The sequence below is a fragment of the Prunus mume genome, linkage group LG7, assembly GCF_029339155.1.
Source record: "Prunus mume cultivar Tortuosa linkage group LG7, ASM2933915v1, whole genome shotgun sequence".
Taxonomy (NCBI): Eukaryota; Viridiplantae; Streptophyta; class Magnoliopsida; order Rosales; family Rosaceae; genus Prunus; species Prunus mume.
In genome coordinates this window covers 1,994,124-2,016,781 of record NC_142704.1, presented here as the reverse complement: position 1 = coordinate 2,016,781, position 22,658 = coordinate 1,994,124, and the positions used below count along the sequence as shown (strand labels likewise).

Here is a 22,658-nt window from a genome sequence, read left to right as displayed (position 1 = left end):
TTGTAAAGTAATTATCGCTGGCAGATCTATGGTAGAGCTAGCTAGTGACTGCCATTATGTTGCTACACATAAAATTTATTGATATTCATTTGATTTTCTGCTTGAGTCTGAGTGTCATAAGGGTAAGATGTTCGACAAAATTATGAATTAAAGAGGTCGAGGCATGGCATGAGCCAAGGGCAAACTAGGTAAAGTGGCAGGCGTGTTTCGTTTTGGCCCCTGAAAGAAAAATTCCTGAATTAAATTGAACCTGAATCTTACCTTTTTCAGATAAGAGAATAGTATATTGAGTATCCCTAGCTTTGAAGCTAATTGCAAGGTCTAATTCTTCTGGGAATGTTTGATTGATGTGTGTAAACAAACAAAATGTGAAACAAATACAAATACAAAGGACAAAGACAACATACCAAACATGCAATGCCATGTACAGGCAATAGTTTAAATCATGGTATGGACCACAGTCCTGAAATTCATGTATTTTCTCAATTACCCTGTGAATTATTACGGCTCTTTTTTTGTGTGGCAAAAATATATATATATATATATATATATATTCTGCAACTGCATTATAAGTTGTTTTGCTAGCTACCAATGCGTGTGTTCGATTCTTTTGGTAGCTTTCTTCTACTGTTGTCAAATCTTTTGTTCCCCACCGAAAGGCTCTGAGTGTTTTTGTTTTTACTTGTAGTGATAGAAAACAGTTCTATATATGCATATGTTAGCTAAACAGCTCGAGTTCTGCAGTGCTAGAAAACAAGCATCACTGTGCAGAAGGTTCCCTTTATTTTCATTGCTAAATAAAGGGTGATTAGTAGACGATGTATGGATTATACGCCGTGATTTTTCATCTATCGGTGAAATCAATATAATCAGTAATGTTGAGAAGTTATTGACTAACTATTTGTTTAATAAGTATATATATATTTCGTTTCTTAATGTTGTAAGAGGTAGTAAGTTCAAATCTCTTACGTTTCGAGGACATAAAAAAATTGAAAAACTAGTATATTGATTAGTAGGGTTTTGAATTTATGTTTAGAAACTATAGGAAGTTTGAATAATGTGGGGACCATTTAGGGCTTCCAATGTCTGGAGTATCTTTGAAGTTTTTCAACTAAGATCTCGTTTGCACTGTGGTTGATGTAATGTTATGATATATATATATATACTTTTATGTGAGTCGAGACAACGCTTTAATTAGCCATTGGCACACCATTCACCAACCCCATTTTTAAAAATCTGAAACGTACCAATATCATCCAATTTAATTATTTTCTAATGTATTTATTTTTGTCTATTATTCACAGTGATGAACAGAAAATCATTGTGATTCGTGAATAAACTATAATGTGTAAGCAAAGATATAGGATATGGGATTTACCAAAAAGATTAAAATATATAATGTGTAAGCAAATATATATTGTGTGGTGGCAAAGAAGGATATTTATATAAACCAAGTTGTCCCCTCTTTCACGGATATAACATTATTTTGTCATTTTCGACTATTAATATAATTATTTTGTCATTTGAAAAAAAGTTAATCTATATATTGTTGCGTTATTAATTGGAGATAGCAAAAAGTGCTATACCTATAGCATCAAAGTGTTTCTCCTCCCTTGGAGTCGAGGCCAATTGACCAAACTCTTTTTTTGTTATTAAATTTTATCTCATATTAATCAATATAAGTTGACATTAATTGCAATATTTAACTAAGTTTTTATTTATGTAAGACCATAACCTAAAATGATTTGCCAATTTGAAAAGATAGGTGAAATGAAATAAATAAATAAAACCCAATTGATGAAATCCCCTTGTTTTTAAAAAAATTTCTTTCTGTTGACTGGACCACATGATAATTTTTTTTGGCTACAATAGAACACTTGTTGAAAATTTTGTCATACTTCGAATTTTTGTCTGGTTCATTGTATAGAGTCACTATAAAATACGGGATTTTTTTTGGTAATAGTATTTGGACCAGAATTCCAAACCCATTAGCAAAGTTGGGTTAGAGAACCATCAAATCAAATAGAGGGTGGGCTGGGCTACAAGCTGCAAAAGGGTAGATTTAGCCCTGCTAAAATACTTTTGACAAGTTTTCAGAACCCATGTCAGCTAATGCATCCATAATTTTCACTTCCAAAATACCCAGGTGAGATCTACCCAAGGCATGCAACAGATTTGCTGCCCGTGAGAATTTTATTGTCAAGGGATTTCCAGTGGGTTCCAATTACAGGCAAAGGCATAAAAAAGTGTGTTTGAAAATAGATTATGCAGACTAACTTAAAGTAGATTCAGTGAATTACCAAGACTAGCTACATAATTCAATTAAAGATCGAGTTAAGGGAGAAATCTGCTTAGAGTTTTTGAAATAGACAACACTTAAAAATGTAAAGCAACTTTTCATACAATACTCTAATTCCAGTGCTTAAGGCCTAAAACGAATGAAGAAGATAAAATCTGTACACTAATCTCTCGAGTTACCGCACACAAATATTTGCTTACAATGTAACAGTCTAGAAATGCTCTCAACGTTCTGCACCTATTGGCTAGCTAACAAAGCAGCACATCTACTTAATTTGCAGCCAATCGGACAACTATTTCGGCCATTAATTAAGTAACAAAGGTTCTGATGAAGCTGTCCCATGACCTGACACTGATAATGACAATAAATTCCAAGTAAAAAGAATCATAAATAAACAATGAAATTGGAAGAGAAGTTCCCACATTGATAACTGATGCAATCATACGTCTGGCAGGTTGACAGGTCTACATCATGGAAGTCGGAGGAGCTTGTTAACACCTGAGTCTAGAGCATCAACATTTCTCCTCAAGAGTTTTCTGCACATGCATTAAGGACTCCAAAACAATATCAACATCACAAAAGCAAAGCACTCTTCAGGAATAGCAGTTCAAGGGAATTCTAAATTCTTAACTGTATTTAACAATTTTTATCAGCTGCCAGCCGACTGATACTAGGCTGAGCATCCAGCTGCCTTCATATCAGCACTTAGTAGGATGCACCCTTGATTTCAGCATAAGTAATTGGTACAAATGGAAGGCCAAAGCATAACGCATGTAAGACACACACATAGGGTATACAAAGAAACAAATATTTAAGGATACAGCTGCAATGCTAGACTGTCTATGCCCTTCATTTCTTCATTCAATCTGCCCAAAATAGGAAAATCAACGTTTTGTTATGCTGCAAAAGCAAACTCCCCCCGTATTTCCCAGCAAAAAGAGAAAGAGTTGCCTAAAAGTTCAATTCCTCTCCATCCTAAAACTAAGAAAGCACCCAACAGATACTGAGACTCAAAAGTTACTGAGATAGTCGTCTATCAGTGCATTGCATTAGCAGATTTGCTCAAAAGAAAACAAAGTTAAGAACTTCCATGAGAAAGTATTCCTGTGGCCAGTCATCGTAAGGATGTGTGCCACACGTTAATAGCAAACATCTATACAAATAACACACTGCAAAAATACTTTTATAGATGACATATATTACAGTAGGAAATTAAGATACTTAGAAAACGAATGACGGCATGTTAGATAGTCCGATATCTATTATGTGAAGAACAAGAAATGGTCCTTGCAGAAACCACAATTCATGAATCACGGTTATTGCAGACATGTTCATATCATATTATGCATAAAAAATTATGAGTTATCCTACCATATTCAAAGCCATTTCCATTTTCCGCTATCCATTAAATCGTAAGAGAAGGTGTTTTGAGCATTTAATAATTACCTGAGACTTGAATTTATATACCTATTTCCCTTGGTAGCACAATCAAGCACTGAAATTGAAAATTCAAGAACATTATTACCTTCCAGTATTGCACAATTCAAATCAATGATCAGAAAGTTCACTTTTACACAAACAGATACCAGATTCTTGAAGGCGGCCAGCAGCCTCGCTAAAGCAATGCATGTGATCAACCGAGTTGCTAGTGACCTTCATACAACATCGTCCATAATTAGATAAATTTTCAAGTCATTCGATTATTATCTTCTATCAAGAGAACTCGAAAGAAAAAAGTTAAAGGATTGCAGTAATTTTAATTTTCCTTGTGCTTCCTTCACTTTCTCGGCAACCAAACACAAATTCGAAGAAAATAAACTGAAATAAAAAGCGGGAGAGACCTCAGAAAGAGCCAAGCGAAGGGAGGCGAAGAGAGTGGTGAAGCTGTCGGCGATGGCGAGAGAGTCTCTCTCGACCACTTCGAGAGTTCGGAATATCTCGGTCTGGTTCAGCTCGGGTTTCGATTCCATGTGGTCCTCCTCACCGGGATGGAGTGTGGTTTCAGGACACGTGGACGGTGGATCGAGGTGTGGCTCTGAGATTAGGGTTTCGGAGCTCGTCAGATGGCGCCGTTGAGCTCGTTCTCCTCCGTCTTCCTCCATTTTTCCTTCGTCTGTAACTGTGAAGTGTCAACTGTTATCTGACCCCGCCAAAAAAAAAAAAACCCCTTTTTATCGAAGGGCCTTTTTGCCTTTTACTCTCGGGCGCAAAAAGAAGTGGCTTCCGTCCGGCCCAAAGAGGACCCGCCTGGTTCGCCATGTGCCGTACCGCTACTTTTTTTTGTTATTTTTTAAAAACAAGGGGATTTGGCTGACGCCTCGCGCCAGCTTCTCCGAGTGTCAAAAAGGTATCGCCGCATGGCTATATTTTTTTTTATAATTAAACCTTAGTATCGATGGGCGGCTATACGATTTATTTTATATAAAAAAAAGCCTGGCATCCAGCGCCCAATCATGTAAAACCGGTATAGCCGTGCGGCTATACTATTTTCATTTTAAAAATAGCATATCGGATATACTATTTTTGTTAAGAAAACCCCGAGTATAGATCAGCTATACTATTTCTTAAAAAATATTTATTAAAAAAGGACCTCAGTAAAGCCGCGCGGCTATACTATTTAAAAAAGGTTTTTCCAATAAGAAATGAAAATCTACACACTCCTCGCAAGGATATGAAATGCCAATTTTCTCCAATTTAACATTAAATAAGCTGAATAATAAATTCAAAATCTAAGGGTAATATAGTAGCTAAACAACCATTCCAGACACATACGTGACATAAGTTGATAATTTAGATTATGATTTATAAATGGGGTTAGATTTAGATTTTACCATCTCAATTTTTGCCCTCTTTGATTGTCAGAAAAAGTTGTTGCATGAGAGTTATTGCTAAAAACTCCCCAAAATAGCAAAGGACCCACTAGTATAGTGATTTGGAGTATTTACTCCATCAGGCAAGATCCTGTTCGAATCCTAGCATCCGTGTTGTGTGTGTGAGTTTAATATACTATCGCCCCTCTCAATAGGAAAGGTCTCCCAAAAAATTTTTTTTAAAAAAAACCCTCCCCAAAATAAACGTCTGCAAGGGTAGATTGATAGAATTTGAATTTTAATGCATTTTATCTCTCTTGTTTAGCTAAAATCTTGGGCTTATTTAGTCCATAGTAATATCCGATTTTAAATGCCATCTTCGACACAATACAATATTCTATTTCAAACTGTCGTTCAAATCATTTTGACCCTGCCGATAAACAGACATAATGGATTTTCATCATTGTTCTTGACCAAAGAAAAACAAAATGGTTAATGAAAAATGCTTCCTCTGAATTTTTGGAAGACATATGAAACAGCGCACATAGGAAAACAAGATGGGAACCAAAACAATTTCATGACACGTATATAAAAATACCTCGAGGGCATCGTTCAGTATGTAAGAAAGATCGAATCGAAAAACAACTAAGGATATCAAATGTTACTGCCAAAAAAATTAAGTATCCCCTACCATTTCAGTTCACCATTAGAAACTCCGAACATGTCTTCTCATCCACCAATTATTAGCAGAAGGGAAAAGATGAGAAGTCCAAGCTCCATTGCATTCATCACCTGCTGACTCTATAGTTCTACATCAGAGAAAAACTTGGTTGAGTTTTCCTCTAACTAATAAATTTATACCTTAGGGCAACTTCGAATTAATAATGTTGAGATATGTAAAACAAATTTTTATTTGAAGGAAAAACCAGAAAATACCTTGACAGTTTGCAATAGCTGTTTGGCAGTTTTGTCATTCTTGAAGTGTGACCGTACAGGCTGAATTCAGGAAAAACAAAGTTAAGCCTACCACCAGTATTTTGTTCAAAATGAAAAGAACATGGCATATAAAGAATTAAGCCTACCTCAAGTATTTTGTTCAATGCTTTTGATAAAGCTGATTTTAGGTCAGCTGGATGTAGCTCACCACTTTCATAATCAGCAGCCAATTCTTCAAAGCTTTTGAAGGTCCTGTATTGGGGGTGGAGGGGTGGGGAAGCAATTACAACCAATATGAAGTTCAATTAGGCAAACAAGCAAAAGCTTTTCAAATAAAATATATTTTTCCAGTATAAATCAAAAGTCTATCACTTACTTATTTCCGCCATTTTTTTCAGAGCGCTCAACAATAAACTCATTGAACCAAGGTAGGATGAGATACTTCACATACTCCATGCATGGATTCCTTCAACAACATTTGGAGGGCAGTAAGCTTTCTTTATCTTCAAATTCACTTCAGCCTGAGATTCAATGATATATGTCAAAAAATAGAATAAATATTATGTGGCATACATTGAAAGCTAAACCCCTAGCTTAAAACTTGAGTACATTTGTCTTCCAATTAATCTGCAGCTTATACAGGTGATTTAACACTTGCAAGTTTAGTTCACCTTTAGTAGCAAGCAACTCACCTCTTCATCTTCCATGAATACGGAGGATGATACATCACTTTTAGACATCTTCTCCTGCCCTTGTTGCAAACCAGGTAACATGTCTGCAAATCATCATTAAGAAAAACAAACAAATACTGTGTAAGTACTTTCATGTTAAAGCATAAAACATAACATTGCAACATCAGAAATAGGAATTAGAATGCTACGGTGTGACAGGATAATAGGTTTGTTCTTCTTCTTGATGTCATCACAATATTCTCTTGCAAGAACATTCACTTTGCGTTGATCCATTCCCAACTGGCAGATGTCAGCCTATCAAAGGAAAAACATTTCACACGTCAGTATGTAATTTGACTATTGTGCACAATAAGACAACTTATGTGTTCAAAACACCTAAAAGTTATATGATGTTCTTCATTGTCCTCCATATTGCAAAAATCTGGTAGTTTCTCTGTTATAAGCATTATGATCAGGAGAAACGTCAGAAAAACAAGAGCTAAATAAATATTGAAGTGTTAGGAAAGCCTTTTGTATGGCTCTCCAGTAAATGGGTCTTTATGTTCCTCCTTGCACTTTTCACTATTAAGATGTTCATATTCAAGTAAATTTATATAATAGGTGCAAGAACTTATTACAAATTAAATGCATCGTGTTCTAAGTGGACCTAACATATACTTCATTCATACATAAAAACTAGCACAATTCCCTCGCTAATCAGTGCAATATAGCAAATGATGAAGCCAAGTCTACAGTATGTCACAACATAAGGCAACATGGGAAACAAAGCATATTAATAAAGTATCCAAAAGTAAAACAACAAGCACCTTAAGGAAGAATATATCGGCACATTGCATACATGGGTAGAAAATTTGGGCTGCAGTTAAATCCTCTTGCTCACTTCGACCCATAATCTGACTACACCTGGATAAATAGAAGAAAAAAACACATTAAGTCCAAATTCAACAGATATAAAAGGCACAATAAGCATCGTAATAGGCTAGCTACCTAATTATCCTTTTAAGACTATTCTTTTGAGCTATGTCCATCACACGAGGCCAGTACTCATCTGCTTTCAAATTAATCTCCTTTGAAGACCACAAAAACTCAACTTTTCCATTGTCCAAATTCATCCCAACAGCCCTCCATATCTCTATCAAGTAGCGCCCAACAGTCTCTATCTTTTTCAAATCACCCCCCATCTTATTGTTTAGCATTGCAAACCAATCTGCAATCCATATTTTCACTCTGCAGCCAGCAGAGGTCATCTTGTTCACATTTATCGTCTTCATAACTCCCTACACAACAGCACATTTGAACCTCACAAAATTAACAATGATATAATGAAAACATGCCCTTAAGTTTCTTACTACAATTATTCTTTCAAAACACAAGAAAGTCCATTGCAATCCAAATAATCAATACATGAGAAAAACACACTGCAGAGTCTCAATTTGAGTACCTTCTCTCCACAAAAAGTATCAAATCTTGTTCAAAATCAACTATTGAAATTTACAGATATATTAATCAACGTCAATTATGTGTTATGAATTTTATGATGGCTAATGAAAATTTGAAAAAACACCTGAGCAATATGCATTCGACCGGAGGGTTCAAACCCATCATAGGCGATGGGTTCGGACTTATGAGCCAGCAAATTCCGAAGCTCGTCCTCTTGAATACATTCCTCTGCCACGCTCCTCAAAATCTGGTACCTCTCCTCCAAACTCATTCTTCACCAAATCACACCCACAAGTTTGAAGTAAGTTCAGATCAACGGAAAAAATTAGAAATGATAAGAAAAGCGAGAGAAGCTTACTGGATGGTTGGATTTGAGGAGCTGGATGGTGGAGGCTCGGAAATTGAAAGAGATTGGACTCCATCAGCTTGGGGGGCTTGCTCTGGTGCTTCAGTCGCCATTGCAGAGGTTAAATGTCAAGCTTTCCCAAAAGCTTTATAGAGTATATCTACAAAGAGAACATTAAAAACAAAAACCATAAGAATTTGAGCGCAGTATAGACCCCTTGCAGTCATTAACCTGCCAGTTAGTATTTGATAACTAAGATAAACAGAAGCCCTTGAAACTTACAAACATACGAGGCAGCCAATTATAATTTTTCCTAAGTGAGACAAAAGTTTTCACCCAACAATCAGTAAAGTTAATTACCTTATCAATGCACCAAGAATCAGAGGAATGGTAGCAATTTGAAAGGTCCACCAACAATCAGTAATTGCTGCAGGAATGAGAATACTTTTTGTAGCAGTTGTTCCCCGCCGACTATCCACGTAGAAAGCTAGGACAATGAATGGGAAAAAAACCCATGTTAGCCAAATGATGCAAGGGCATCATGCATCCTAATCAAAATCTGCAGAAACCTAGAGCATTGAAAGTAGAAGTCTAATACTGAAATTCTGATTGAGAAAGCAACAATCTGTCCAAAGAAATCATGATAGAAGTGCCTGTCTCTCATTTCCTTCACATGGTACACCCAAATTCCCATTGCATAAACTAAACAAAATTAGAGAACTAGTGATAAGTTATAGGTTCATCCAGAGAAAGAAGACAGAAAAAAAAAAAAAAAAAAAACAAAGTGTGGGATGACTTAATAAAAATTCTAAAGAAAAATTTAAAAAAATAGCATAACCTGTTCGGCTGGCGGAGACTGAATTCAGACATGAAGACAATGAACAAAATTAACAAATAAATTCAGATGAAGCCTCAAATAAATTTAGTGGTTAATATTTTCATCAAGTCTAAACTAGATAGCACAAATCAGTTGTGAAGTTAAACTGTCGAAGCTTGAAGTTAGATTATTTTTTTTAGCATCACAACCCAAAACAGAAAAGCAAATACAAAACAAAACCCATGTTGTAAAACTTGTGGGTTCGATCAAATACTCACTCGTACATGATGAACAGGAACAGCCACCAAAGTATAAGCTAACACAAGCCATAACTTTCAGTGGGATACATCAAATAGAAACTCCAAGACTATGAGCATAAGATGGGCTGCTTAAATAAATTAGATGTAGCAAAACCATTTACTCAATATTCAAAACAGCCATTGAGTTTTCAAACCAAATTTCAACAACATAGTATTATCGTATTGGAAATTAACAAAGTTTTCCAACACAACTAACCCATACCCAAAACCACCAAACATCAGAAGAAGAGAAGAGATGCAGAGAGTAAATCTACCTTCGGAAAGCCACAAAGAGCAAAGACGTAAGCAAAGACGAAGGAGAAGGCGGAGGTGGAGGCGACGCGTCTTCGATTTCTGCTTGGGTTTACAAAACCCTCAAAACCCTCGTACATTTGACGCCAAAAAAAGGTAAGTTTAATAAGCCCAGCCCAAGTAGAAAAAACCAGGCCCAAGCTTGTCTTAGGTTCTACTATTCCGATTATATTATTTTTTATATTATTATTTTTCTGTTCAATTGACAAACAACATTTTCAAATGAAATAAAAGTTCCGCATAAAAAAAGAAGAAGAAGAAATAAAAGTGAAATTGACAAATAAATATTGAGGGTCCTCTTATTGAAATTGACAAATCAATAAACTTTATTTTTTCTAATTTTTGTATTTCATAATTTTCACTACCTAAGACATCACCTACACTACGTACATCTCCAGTCGCGAGGTGTATATAGGAATATAAGCCGGAATGCTCTCAAGCTCTCACTAAGGATAAAAATTGAGGTGCGAACCAGTTGTTTCAAACAAAAACTTCACAAACTACCAATTTTAATAAAATTATTTCGAATTCGAATATCTTTCATTAAGGACTATCAACAAGTCAATAACTAATTGATGAATAAGGTAACATTTTTCAGTTTTGGTAGGTATAACCTCTATGGTAACTTTTCTCCTTAAAATTGAAAGGTGTGAAGTTGTGATTATCCTTTAAAAACAAAAATTCCATATTTGTTCTTCACATTGATTTTGATTTTGTTATAGAAAACTACCAAGAAAAGGAAATTGAAAAGATAAGCATTTGTGCGGTCTTCAGCTATACTATAAGCAGCGCCGCGCGCACGTCCACATCCACGCGCCATCTATTTTTAAATTATAATAGTTTTTTTTTCGTTGGCCGGAGGCGAATTCAAAATCCGGAAAACAACAACAAAGACAAAAATAACAAGGCGGGAACCCCACTCCGAAAGTGGAGGAGGGACCAAACTGCAAATTAACAAAAAGTACAGCCTCTTAATTCTAAACCCAAAAGTTAGAAGAAACTCAAAATCCCAATTCCCAACCAACCCCCCATATCTTTCATTTCACTCCCTCTATTTTCCAAAAAAGTTTTCTTCCTCTCTCTTCTCGGACCATAAAAAACGAAATCAAAAAAATTTAAAAATAGCAACCAAAAAAATAAAAATAAAAAAATCTCAATTTTCATAAGCGGATCGGTCCTCAGAATTTCAGCATTTGGTCTTTCCTCTCCGGCATTCGCAATCTCTCGGAGGAATTCGAATTCCTCCGGCCGGCCCCGAAGCTCTCTCTGTGGTGTGATCTGTCTGGTATGCCCCGTCAGGTTCGTAAATCTTTGGCCACATTCCGTCCGTACATTCTCGTGCATTTGTTTGCTGAAAGTTAGGGTTCTTTTTTCTGTTTGTTTCCGATCTGATTGCGGAGTTTGTGAATTGTGTGAGTGAAATGACAATGCAGCTTGAAATTGTCTAATTTGAGCGGTCAGATTTGAGCTGCTAGCCTGTTAGGGATTTTATTTTCATTTCTCTTGAGTTTTTGGTTTATTTTGGGTCGATATGATTTAGGGTCTGTTTGGTGGCTGAGAAAAAAAAAAGGCTGGGATGAGGTAAAGATAAAGGGTTATTTGTAATTTATTTAATTTATAGGAGAAGAACATGGTCTACTTATGTCAGTCAACATATTTATCACACACACACACACACACACACACATGTGTGTGTGTGTGTGGCGTCCAGTTGAGTGTGTGAGTTTCTTATTAGATAAACTGTATGTGAAGAAAGGAATGTACTTTAGGAGGGTTTACCTTTATTTTTATTTTTGCTGATTTTATTAAACTCAGGAAGCATAAAAGAGTTCATTTTGAGGCTTGGATGAACGATTTTCAATATGATTTAAATGTTTTATTTATAAATCGCACTTTAAGTAATGTTGCAACGGACAAGAATGCTACTATATTGGCTGCACACGGTGGAAATTAATTAATGGCTGAATTTGGTATGTGCAAAATTGTTATTTTTCTCAAGTGATTTGATTACTTAGTTGGAATGCCAATGCATCGTGAATCATGAGGGCAAGAAGTTATGAAATATTGGATTTTCAAGTGAGGCATAGTGCTTTTGATGATTATGTGATATCTGCATGTGGCACACATGCACGGCCTTGTATTGATAGTTTCTGCGGGGAAATTTCCATATTAGGTCTTTCTCCACCCTTAAGACTTTTGTTACCAGTTATATAGACTGATATATACTCCTTGCATTGTATTATTGTTTCCTTGTAGCTCTGTGTCTGCAATTGATAACAAGGACCGGGCATTTGCGGAAGTTTTATCATGAACACCCAGTCAGAGTCACACAAAGATGAGAATGGGGGGTCGAAGTCACACAAAGATGAGAATGGGGGGTCAAAGTCACACAAAGATGAGAATAAAGGATGATAAGGGGGGATTTGAAATTATAAATGGGACTCGTGGTGAAAATGCTGAACTAGTGGAAAGTTTTGGCAGCACAATTGAAGGTAGTTATCTCACTCACTCTCTCACTCTCTCTGTAGTTATGTGCACGTAATCGGTCCCATCCTTACCTTTGAACTCTGATTTGTTTAGGTAACCAGATATTATCTCTGGTGGAATGGTTAAATTTTATCGTTCCTTATTTAAGATTGCCGTTGGATGCTTCCGAGGAGGAACTCAGGGCCTGCTTAATCGATGGCACTGTTTTATGCAGAATTTTAAATAAGCTATGTCCTGGTTCGGTTGAAATGGTAGGATTTATTTTTCCATTTTCTTTGCTTGTAAATGTCTCGTTATTTAACTTTGTTGTGCATTAGATTCTTAAGACTGTTTTCTTCTCTTTCTTTTAAATTGTATAAGCTTGGTATTGACCATTTGTACATGGTTTTACATATTGCTTTCTTGATCTGAATGTTTTTTCCCTGCTTTAGGGAAGGGAGTTCGGACCCTGGTTTTGCAAATATCACAAGGTTTCTGGCAGCTGTGGATGAATTAGGATTCCCCCGCTTTGAACTGTTAGACCTAGAGCAGGTAGTTAAATTAATATTTCTTTCACTATTTTGGTTTTTAACCTGTTTTTATCAGTCAAACAAGTCACTGGTTCTTTCTGTCTGATCTCATAGAAGCTAAGTATAATCCCGGTACAATCATGAATCTGAGGAATCCGGTCCATCTGGTGACTGTATATAACATTGAATTTGAGCATCCTATGGCAAACTTGATCTTAGCTCCGCTGTTTGTAGAGTTCTGGGTGCATACTTGAGGTGTATTTATTTACTAACACAGAGAGGATGCTTTGATAATGTTCTGGATAATTATAAAACCAAATTATCCTGGTCTATGTGGCCAGCCCACTGTTAAGTCTTAGATTTATGTATAAGTATACTGGATGGATTAACCCGTCCCTGTATTTGGTTGGAAAAGTCAACCTTTGAGTCTTTACTATTTCTCTACCTTGTAACTTCTTCGTATCATTTTATGGTCTGAATCATTTGCAGGGTTCTATGGTGCCAGTTTTGCATTGCCTTAGTGCACTTAAAGCTTCTTTTGATTTTGGTTTTTGGGGAGAGAACACTAAAAATCAGACAAAGGCAGAAAATTATTTATTAGAGGTAGAATCTTTAAAGGGGATTGATCGTTCCCAAGGGGATGTCTCGACATGTGGACAACAATCTACTCAAAATAGAGAAGATACTGGTGGAAATTCCATTGATTCAACATCTCGAGTGACAGGTAGAAATCATAAACTTCATAGACTTGTATGACCCTGCATGTAGTGACAAATTTTGAAATTCTGATTTGGATATCTAGTTTTACATGCATTAGTCTTGTCAAAGTATATGCCAATTCCTATACTGTGTATATGTGATCATGTATGTATACTGTGTGTGCCACGCAGCGTAGTGCCCAATTTGGAGTAACCTAGGAGTTACAGGGGTAGGCTGTGAAAGTTAGTTACTAGCTAGAATTGTGAGCCCTTTTTCTTTGGAGTACTTTTGCTGATACTTTAAGTGCAATAAACTTTTAATGTTAGATTGGATGTTGGGAGGAATGGGTGGTGGGTTGGAATACTTAGTTTCATTCAGCATGCCTAGCCAGACTAATTGGATTAGTGCATTATTATGAAAATAATAATTGAAGCCCGGAATTAAGTAAATGCGGAACCTTATTTTTTATTTGGACTGATAGATGTTATTCTAGCACATAAGTTGTTGGTGTTGTAAAGACATTACTTTTAATTATGTTTCCCTCCCTTGTTTTTAGATCCATCAGCTGCGCTAGTACATCATATTGGACAGCAATTGAAGCAGGGGACTCTTGTTGATCTCTCTAATGCTAAGATTTTGGAGTCAATCAAATCAACCAGTTTAGATGTAATCTCTTGATTTTTTTTGTTTTGTTTCGTATTGTACATCCTGTTTTATGTACATTGATAAGTTCTTGCTTTATATTAGTCAAAATTTTGTTTGATGTTGCAATTCTTTGTTGCAGAATGCATCTACTAGATCACTTTTCAATGTTGGGAATAGGATTTTGGATGACAGCATTGACAGAAACAATGGTGATGTACCTAATGTATGGCAGTAAGAGGATACATCGATGCCATACTGTTAAAAACATTCATGAATCCATGCACAGTTATAATTTGATTCCTTGGTCTATGTTGTATATTTATTTTGTATGTCTAACCTATCTTTATAATAATTTTCTCAGCGTGTTGCATATCTTCTGAGAAAAGTCATGCAAGTGATTGAGCAACGATTTGCAAATCAAGCAGTGAACCTGAGAATTGTAAAGTCTTCAGCTTTGTTTCATCAGAGAATATCGTTTTCTTATTCTACTCATTAGTATTAATTGTTTTTATTGTTGGATGCTTGTAGCAAAACAATATATATAAGGCCCGCGAGGAGAAGTTTCTATTGAAAATAAAAGTACTTGAAACCCTCGCATCAGGGACTACCGAAGAAAATGAGGTACACTGAGTAAAGCTTTTGGTTGTTTTTTTCGTTTGTAAATCCAAATTTAGATTTTTGGTTTTAATCTAATTGATCTTCAATTGTTGTTAATTCCCTTCCTTTAGGTTGTTCTGAAACTGCTTCAGAGTATGAAGGTACTATTTTAAACTTTTATTCCTATCTTGAATTTACTACTGACGAAGCATTTCGTACTGTTGATTCTTTGATTTTAATGACTTTTTTGTGTTTACACTCTGAGAAACACATGGCTTTCATGCATGCCTTCTCTTTTACTCATCTTATTGATATCTCATCCACTTCAAATCCATAGTTTTTAAGTTAACATGATATATCAACTATGTATGTGTTCGTTTTACAGAATTATGGTTAAGGAATGGGATTAGTGTTTCATTTCCAGGTTTGTTTAGTACAATTAGTTTGGATTTTTCTTTCCATGTGTATCAAAGACCCAAAACATGAAGATTTTTCAAAAGCTAGGAAAACTAGTAGGTTTTCTAACTCCATTATCCTAATTTGAATTTATGAGAAATAATAATGGCGAACATGCTCTTCTATCTGTGCTTCCAGGTAAAATTTCATTGGTGTCCCAACAAAAATGCTTTTGTTCCAACTTTTTTTTAACTTTGGAATGAAAATTGCTAGGTTCTACTTGTTCCTAAGAATGATATTTCAAGGATTAGGTAATGGATTCTGAAAACCTGATTCTGCGATCCACACCGACCCCGAATCTGACTACCGTAGGCAGCAGTGTAATATGATATCATGTATGCCAACGTCTATGGTTTCTTGGTTGACAGTTCATCAAATATCACATTTGGGAGAAGATGCATCATTTATCTTTATTGCTCTTGTCTCCATGCATTTAATCTCTGCACACCAAATTTGTATTTGTTATGTGTATAACTGATTGGATAAAGTGTGAAATTTTTTTTTTGGGGAATGAAAGATGGTTATTATTTTAAAATTCACATTTATTCTTTGAAATTTGGATTAGAATAATAAAATTACCCAAAAAAAAAAAAAAAAGAAGACAAAAGAGCCAGATACCTTTTAATGCAACTTTTTCTTTTTACTAGTTACATTGCTTGTCTTTTATACTATTTGCTATAACACGATCATTTTTTCAGATTGAGAAGTTTGATATAGAGGAGAAGAAAAAACTTGAGGAGCAGGATGCAGTGCGATTAAAGGAAGAGAAGGATCGCAGGGATAAAGAGATTTCAACACTGAAACATGAACTAGAAATGGCCAAAAGCAGGCACGAAAGTCATTCCCTGAAGTTAGAAGCAAATGCAAAAGAAGCTAAACTTCAATTGGAAAGGAGGTTAAAAGAACTCGAGTGCATACTAACAGATTCAAATAAGAACCAGAAAGAACTAGAGGCATCTTTGGAATCTGAATCATGGAGATGGAAAAAGAAAGAACACACTTACCAAAGTTTTTTAACTAACCAATTTGGAGCTTTGAAGGTTTGCCTTTACTGCCTTTACTTAGTCTCATAGAGTCAGTGCGTTGACATTGATTCTATAACATGATATGCTGATGCTGTATAGGAATTAAGTGCTGCTTTGGAGTCCACAAGACATGAAATCTTGATGACAAAAACAAGTTACTCTGCAGAATTTAATTACCTGGGTAAGACTGATATGTAACAGCTTAATTTTTCTGTCTACTTGTAATTTTTTCATGGGCTGGGCATCTGTTCACAATCTATGCTTTTTACCTTCAATAGGCGCGAAACTGAAAGGACTAACAGATGCTGCTGAAAAGTATCATGTTGTTCTTGATGAAAATCGGAAATTGTATAATGAGGTTCAGGATTTGAAAGGTACATTGTCAAATATAACTGTGTTATTGTCATATTTTGAATTTATTGCTTGTTAGTTGATTATGATGCTTGTTTTGGTCAAGGTAATATTAGAGTGTACTGTCGAATAAGACCATTCCTTCCGGGGCAAAGTCAGAAGCAAACCACCATAGAGTATGTTGGTGAAAATGGTGATATAGTTGTTGCAAATCCCTCTAAACAAGGAAAAGACAGCCGCAGGCTATTTAAATTTAACAAAGTATTTGGTCCTGCAGCTACACAAGGTATTTAGTTTCTAATATTGTGTAACAAATGATGTTGGCATAGATTATTTTCGTAATAATTGGTATACTTATATTGACCTATGTCAACAGAGGAGGTATTTTTGGACACCCAACCATTGATTCGTTCTGTGCTTGACGGGTACAATGTTTGTATATTTGCCTACGGTCAAACTGGTTCAGGAAAGACGTATACAATGGTATGAATGAATTTGTGTATGTTTTCTTCAATCTACTGTGTACATTATTCTTACCCATGTTCTAACATATTTTTGGTGTTACTTCTAGAGTGGGCCTAGTGTATCATCAACAGATGACTGGGGTGTCAACTATCGAGCACTAAATGATCTTTTCCAAATATCTCAGAGCAGGGAAAGCTCCATAGCGTATGAAGTTGGCGTTCAAATGGTTGAGATATACAATGAACAAGTTCGCGATCTACTCTCAAGTGAGAGTCCTCAAAAAAGATATCCTTTATTCCGTCAATTTTTATTACCTTTTAAAATGTGACTCATGGTTGAGACTTGAGACTCAAGTAGACTGCTTGCATTGACTAGTATTTTGATCTTAGTTATTTTGTATAATTCCTTGTTGATGATATTGATCCTTTCTTCCACATTTTGGTATCAGAGTAGATTTGTTTTCTTTAACTTGCACACACTTGGGATTTGGAATACTACCCTACCAAATGGGTTAGCTGTCCCTGATGCAAGCATGCATCCTGTTAACTCAACTGCAGATGTCCTAAAGTTAATGAATATTGGGTTGATGAATCGGGCAGTCGGTGCCACTGCCCTAAATGAAAGAAGCAGCAGATCTCATAGGTTATATTCTGAGTACAAAGTTTTTTCTCCAACATTATATATTTGTTTTCTTCCATGAGACTTGGTTTTTAATCAATTATATGGTGCAGTGTTCTGACTGTTCATGTTCGCGGTGTGGACTTGAAGACTGACACTGCTTTGCGTGGTAGTCTACATCTTGTGGATCTTGCCGGCAGTGAACGAGTGGGTCGCTCTGAAGCTATCGGAGATAGACTTAGGGAGGCACAGCATATAAACAAATCACTGTCTGCTCTTGGGGATGTAATTTTTGCTCTTGCACAAAAGAATTCACATGTACCATATAGAAATAGCAAACTAACTCAAGTGCTTCAGAGTTCTTTAGGTACTTGTCCAATTAATTTGGTTTCATTCTTGATAACAAGGTTCAATTAGTATGCGTTGCAAGTTATATTCTGTAACTCTCAATATCTTCAATTGATGGATGGCTTATTTATTGCTTTCTTCTCTAACTGCAGGTGGTCAAGCAAAAACCCTCATGTTTGTACAGCTGAATCCGGAAGTTCAATCCTTTTCTGAAACTATAAGTACACTGAAGTTTGCAGAGAGGGTTTCTGGCGTCGAACTGGGTGCTGCACGGAGCAACAGAGAGGGAAGATATGTAAGAGAACTTATGGAACAGGTACAAGTCCTTTTTTAAAACATGTCTACCTAGATATAGTTCCTTCCTGCCTTTTGAATTAAATTGTGATAGAATTTCCGTTCCTTTCTAAAACTAGTTCACAATCTTGTAAAATAAGTCGAGATTATAGAAAATTGAATAGGTTCTTTATCTTCATTTCCTCAGAAAGGAATGGGTTAAAGCTATTACTGGTAATGAACTTGTTCTCTGTTCTGGAAAAAATAAAGAACACAAAAAATAAATTTACTGAGCCCCAGGTCTAGTTTCTTTTTATGTGTGTAATTATTTGTTAAATCTTGCAGGTGGCATCCTTCAGGGACACAATTGCTAAGAAAGATGAGGAGATTGAGCGATTGCTCAAAGCCAATAGTAATGGGGTACACCGTGGCATGAACTCACTAAGATATGGGTCTTCCTCTCCAAGAAGACATTCAATTGGGACGCCTCGACAGAGCCAAAGAATGCCAGGTGGAAAAGGCTCAGGCTTGGAGCATAGTGATAAGCGTTCTGAATCCAGTTCTCAGCAGTCAACAGATGACTCTAGACATCATAGGGAAGACTCACCTCAGTCAAAGCATGGAGGTGAGACAAAGCATTCTGAAGCTAGTTCTCAGCAGTCAATAGATGACTTTAGAGACAATAAGGAACATTCACCCCGGTCAAAGCATGGAGGGGAGGCAAAGCATTCTGAAACTAGTTCTAAGCGGTCAATAGATTACTTTAGACATCATAAGGACCGTTCGGCTCAACCGAAGCATTATGAAAATAGTTCTGAGCAGTCAATCGACGACTTTAGACATCATAATGAACATTCGACTGAACCAAAGCATGGAGGTGAGGCAAGTCAAAACTTTACTGAAGACTTTGAGCTCTTGGGCTTTGGCGAGGAAGATTCTGGGGAGAGATTAAGCGACATATCCGATGGTGATCTTTCAATGGGAACAGAAACTGAGGGTTCAATGGCCAGTCTTATGGAGTTTACTCTTTTCCCTGAAGTTACAAAACCAACAGAAAGTACAAAAGCTGGAAATACAGAACTCCAGAAAACTCAAGCTGAGAACGCACGAGGCGAGAAGACACCTTCCCAGCGCACAGTAAGGTGAGTTTCTCATTTCCTTGTCTCCTCGTGTAATTGCTAAGGTGTCCCTTTGTTAGTGAGATCAATAATTAATTGCTGGAAATTTTTTTTTGGTCAATATTTAAAAGTTGCTGGCTGCACTTGTCATGTTTTACATCTTTTAAATTGCCAGAATGCTGGTTGTTGTCTAAACTTTGCTACCTTTTTCCGTATTAAATTCACAATCTTTTGATGCACCATTGTTTATTATAATTGTTACTGGGTCACAGTTTCATAAATTTAATTGGAATTGAGAGTGCTTGATTTGGAAGGTTGGATTTTCATTCGAATTTGCCTGTCATTAAACTCATTATATTCCTATGAATCTAATGATTCGGTTGTTTCTTATCTCATTTCAAGGTTTGCCCCATCTAAACTTCCAAAGCCATCACCTAGGTTGTTGGAAACAAAAGCTACTCGGACATCATTGATCAAAAGTTCCTCGAAGGTTTTGTCAAGTATGCACCTAATCCTTCTGTCTGTATTTTAACAGTTATGTTGAATTCATTAACTTTTACTGTTGCCACTGTATTTCAACAAACCCCCGTTCACTCTCCCCTTCTTTTCCTCTTCTCGACGCCGCCCCTTTTTCTTTACTCATTCCCCTACCCTAATTCTTGTTAGGTCCTTGGCAATCTACCGCTGGCAGCAGCTCATCAGTGAAGCCTGGCAAACGCTGGCATTGAAAATGCAATTTCGACAGCCATAGTCTCAAAAACTCACTGTACTATGAAGTTCTAACTCTGCTCCTTCTAGTGTTTTAGTAGTTTCCATTTGTCTTTATATTGAAAGTGGCAACTGGAGACTTCAGACTTTGACCTTGTAATATATGATCATAGCATAACTTCGATTTTTGACATCTCTCCATCTTGTACAGTCTACATTTTCTTTTTAACTTTTCAAGTTGGGAGATTGAATACATAGTCCGAGGACCGAGTTAGACAAAATATTCTTCATAACCCCACATTTTCATTAGAGTTAGACGGGCTCAAAACCAACTTTTGGTTTAGTTGTATTTTTCTTTTCTACTATTATTGTTCTTAAAAAACAACTTATACGGCTTGAGCAGTTGAAAAATAAATAATCGATTGAAGAAGGTGAAATAAAAATTCAGCACTCTAATTTAAAAAAGGGTTACAACATCTTCATCATAAACAAAGTAAGAAAGTCCTCATTGACGACGGATGTGTCGAGAGAGTTGAGAAAAGAGTTGGAATGTAGTCGGGAAAGAAAAATATTCATTAGTAAGTTCACTAAACTTGAAAACAAGAGGATTAATTAGTTAAAATTTCATTTATGCTTCGTTCTTGAATTCGATGAAGAGCTAGCAGGTTGTTGGTTTGCCCGTTGAAGAACCGAAAACAAGAACCTGGAGTTGAGAACATCCCAGCTGAGCCCAATTTCGTCACCCATGTTCAAGTCTCTCCTCCTCACAAACTTCCCCCACTTTCTACTGAAAACATAACTGTCGGAGCTCTTGTAATACTTGAGAATCAGTTGATGGTTGGAATTTGTATCGCAATCGTGAACTATAACCCTTGCACCCTCTCTGCTCGAAACCCTTTGTCCAAACTCCTCATCCAAGCAGGGCATAACATGTTTCTCCACCAAACTTCCCGCCAAAAGCTTGCACCGGTTTCCAAGGTCGCTTGTGGTCAACCTCTTCTTGATCTCCCAAGGGCCCTTTTTCATGGAAGGAGCAGGGTTTTGATCCACTGCTTCTCTCTTCTCGGAGGTTGAAGATGGAAGCCCCAAAGTCAATGTTGTCCAAACTATATCTTCTGGTGGGCACTGAGACTGAGGTGCACTGGAAGTAGCGGCTAGGGTTAGCTCTGTTAAGGGTTTCTCTTCTTCTTCTTCTTCTTCCATTCTGGAAACTTGAAAGAGAGTGGAAAATGCAGTAGGTTCTTGGATCTTGGCCTTGGAGAGAATCCAAAAGCGGATGAGGCTTGGTGATTCTGGTGATATTCATGATGATGGGTAGGACGTTGAGGTGACTTCACTGACTTGTGGAAGAGTACAGCTTTGGGTTTATCATAAGGAAAAGCTTTTGCTTCTTCCCGTTTCATGAAAGTCTTTCTCCTTGAAGAGAATCCAAAAGCTGATGAGGCTTAGGATTTCTGGTGATATTCATGGTGATATGTGTAGGGAGTTGATGTGACTTCACTGAGTTCTGTAAATGAACATGAAATAGCTTTAGGTTTGTCATAAGGAAAAACTTATGCTTTCGTTGGGTTTCGGGTCTGCAGATTAATTGGTGCCCAAGTAATTTTACCAACGGTCACGATTGATGAAACGTGGGTTTTCAAGTGAGTCTGGGATATATGGTTTTATTTATTTATTTGGACAAATATGATCGCATAATTTGGTGTTGATTTTCTTCAGGGCAAGCAATTGCATTATAACAACATGCTACTTGCATTTGAATAAAAAATGTATGTGGAGCCCACATGTCCAATAACGACATGCGCTCTCTCTCCCCACTTTCGTCAAGGTTTCTATCCTCGCAATTCTTACTGATCAAATTCTTTCCCTGTTGAAATTCGATGTATTATTCATGATTTTTTCTTGTTTGGCAGCTGAGAAAGCTGAGGAAGAGAGAAGAATCTGATTTTGGAATGCTTATTGTATGCCAAACTGAGCTGTTGTAGTTAAATTTGGTCTTCAGTGGTCATTTTTGAAGATTATTGTGTTTCATTTATAAGATTCTTTTTACACAATTTCATATACATTGCTCAAATGTGTTACATTAATTGTATGATTCTGTTCTTTCTGGGTGTAATTATTTGATTTGAGGAACTGTTCGAGGGTGCTAATTGGGATGGAATAATGTCTTTCCCATTCAGGGTCCATGTATTGTCAACATGTACTGTCAATCGGGTCATTAGATGACTTTAGACATCGTAAGGACCATTCGACAGCCATCAATGAAGCCTGGCAAACGCTGGCATTAAGAAGGCCATTTCGACAGCCATAACCACATGAAACCAGAGCCAATTCAGTCTGAGTCTATTGAACGGCAGCCACATCGTCTGGTTTGTGACGGTGGGGAAGATGAAAGGCGTTTTGTTTTT

The 22,658-nt window shown here is 36.5% G+C and overlaps 3 protein-coding genes across 3 annotated transcripts; 1 reads left to right on the top strand and 2 right to left on the bottom strand.

The window, feature by feature from the left end:
- Nucleotides 1-2,376: 2,376 nt before the first annotated feature.
- Nucleotides 2,377-4,495, bottom strand: LOC103337452 (uncharacterized). Its single transcript, XM_008240607.3, has 5 exons — nucleotides 4,141-4,495; nucleotides 3,886-3,952; nucleotides 3,746-3,794; nucleotides 3,121-3,165; nucleotides 2,377-2,835 (listed from the first exon to the last, which is right to left on the bottom strand). Exons 1-5 carry the CDS (start codon nucleotides 4,399-4,401, stop codon nucleotides 2,769-2,771), a joined length of 489 nt encoding a protein of 162 aa, XP_008238829.2. The 5' UTR covers nucleotides 4,402-4,495; the 3' UTR covers nucleotides 2,377-2,768.
- Nucleotides 4,496-5,669: 1,174 nt separating this feature from the next.
- Nucleotides 5,670-10,047, bottom strand: LOC103337453 (tyrosine--tRNA ligase 1, cytoplasmic-like). Its single transcript, XM_008240608.3, is given in 13 exon segments — nucleotides 5,670-5,918; nucleotides 6,046-6,105; nucleotides 6,192-6,297; nucleotides 6,422-6,512; nucleotides 6,515-6,566; nucleotides 6,738-6,820; nucleotides 6,926-7,031; nucleotides 7,544-7,640; nucleotides 7,725-8,014; nucleotides 8,302-8,449; nucleotides 8,536-8,683; nucleotides 8,884-9,010; nucleotides 9,915-10,047. Coding segments are annotated over 11 exon segments (1,155 nt in total). The 5' UTR covers nucleotides 8,637-8,683; nucleotides 8,884-9,010; nucleotides 9,915-10,047; the 3' UTR covers nucleotides 5,670-5,897.
- A 2,787-nt stretch (nucleotides 10,048-12,834) lies between these two features.
- On the top strand, nucleotides 12,835-20,531 carry LOC103337454 (kinesin-like protein KIN-14J). The gene is made up of 19 exons (XM_089055793.1): nucleotides 12,835-12,969; nucleotides 13,437-13,671; nucleotides 14,203-14,312; nucleotides 14,431-14,514; nucleotides 14,653-14,730; nucleotides 14,820-14,912; nucleotides 15,020-15,049; nucleotides 16,043-16,384; nucleotides 16,469-16,550; nucleotides 16,648-16,743; nucleotides 16,827-17,006; nucleotides 17,097-17,203; nucleotides 17,292-17,471; nucleotides 17,664-17,827; nucleotides 17,917-18,170; nucleotides 18,304-18,467; nucleotides 18,770-19,566; nucleotides 19,945-20,042; nucleotides 20,209-20,531. The coding sequence occupies exons 1-19, from the start codon at nucleotides 12,850-12,852 to the stop codon at nucleotides 20,268-20,270; spliced, it is 3,276 nt and encodes a 1,091-aa protein (XP_088911919.1). The 5' UTR covers nucleotides 12,835-12,849; the 3' UTR covers nucleotides 20,271-20,531.
- Nucleotides 20,532-22,658: the final 2,127 nt, after the last annotated feature.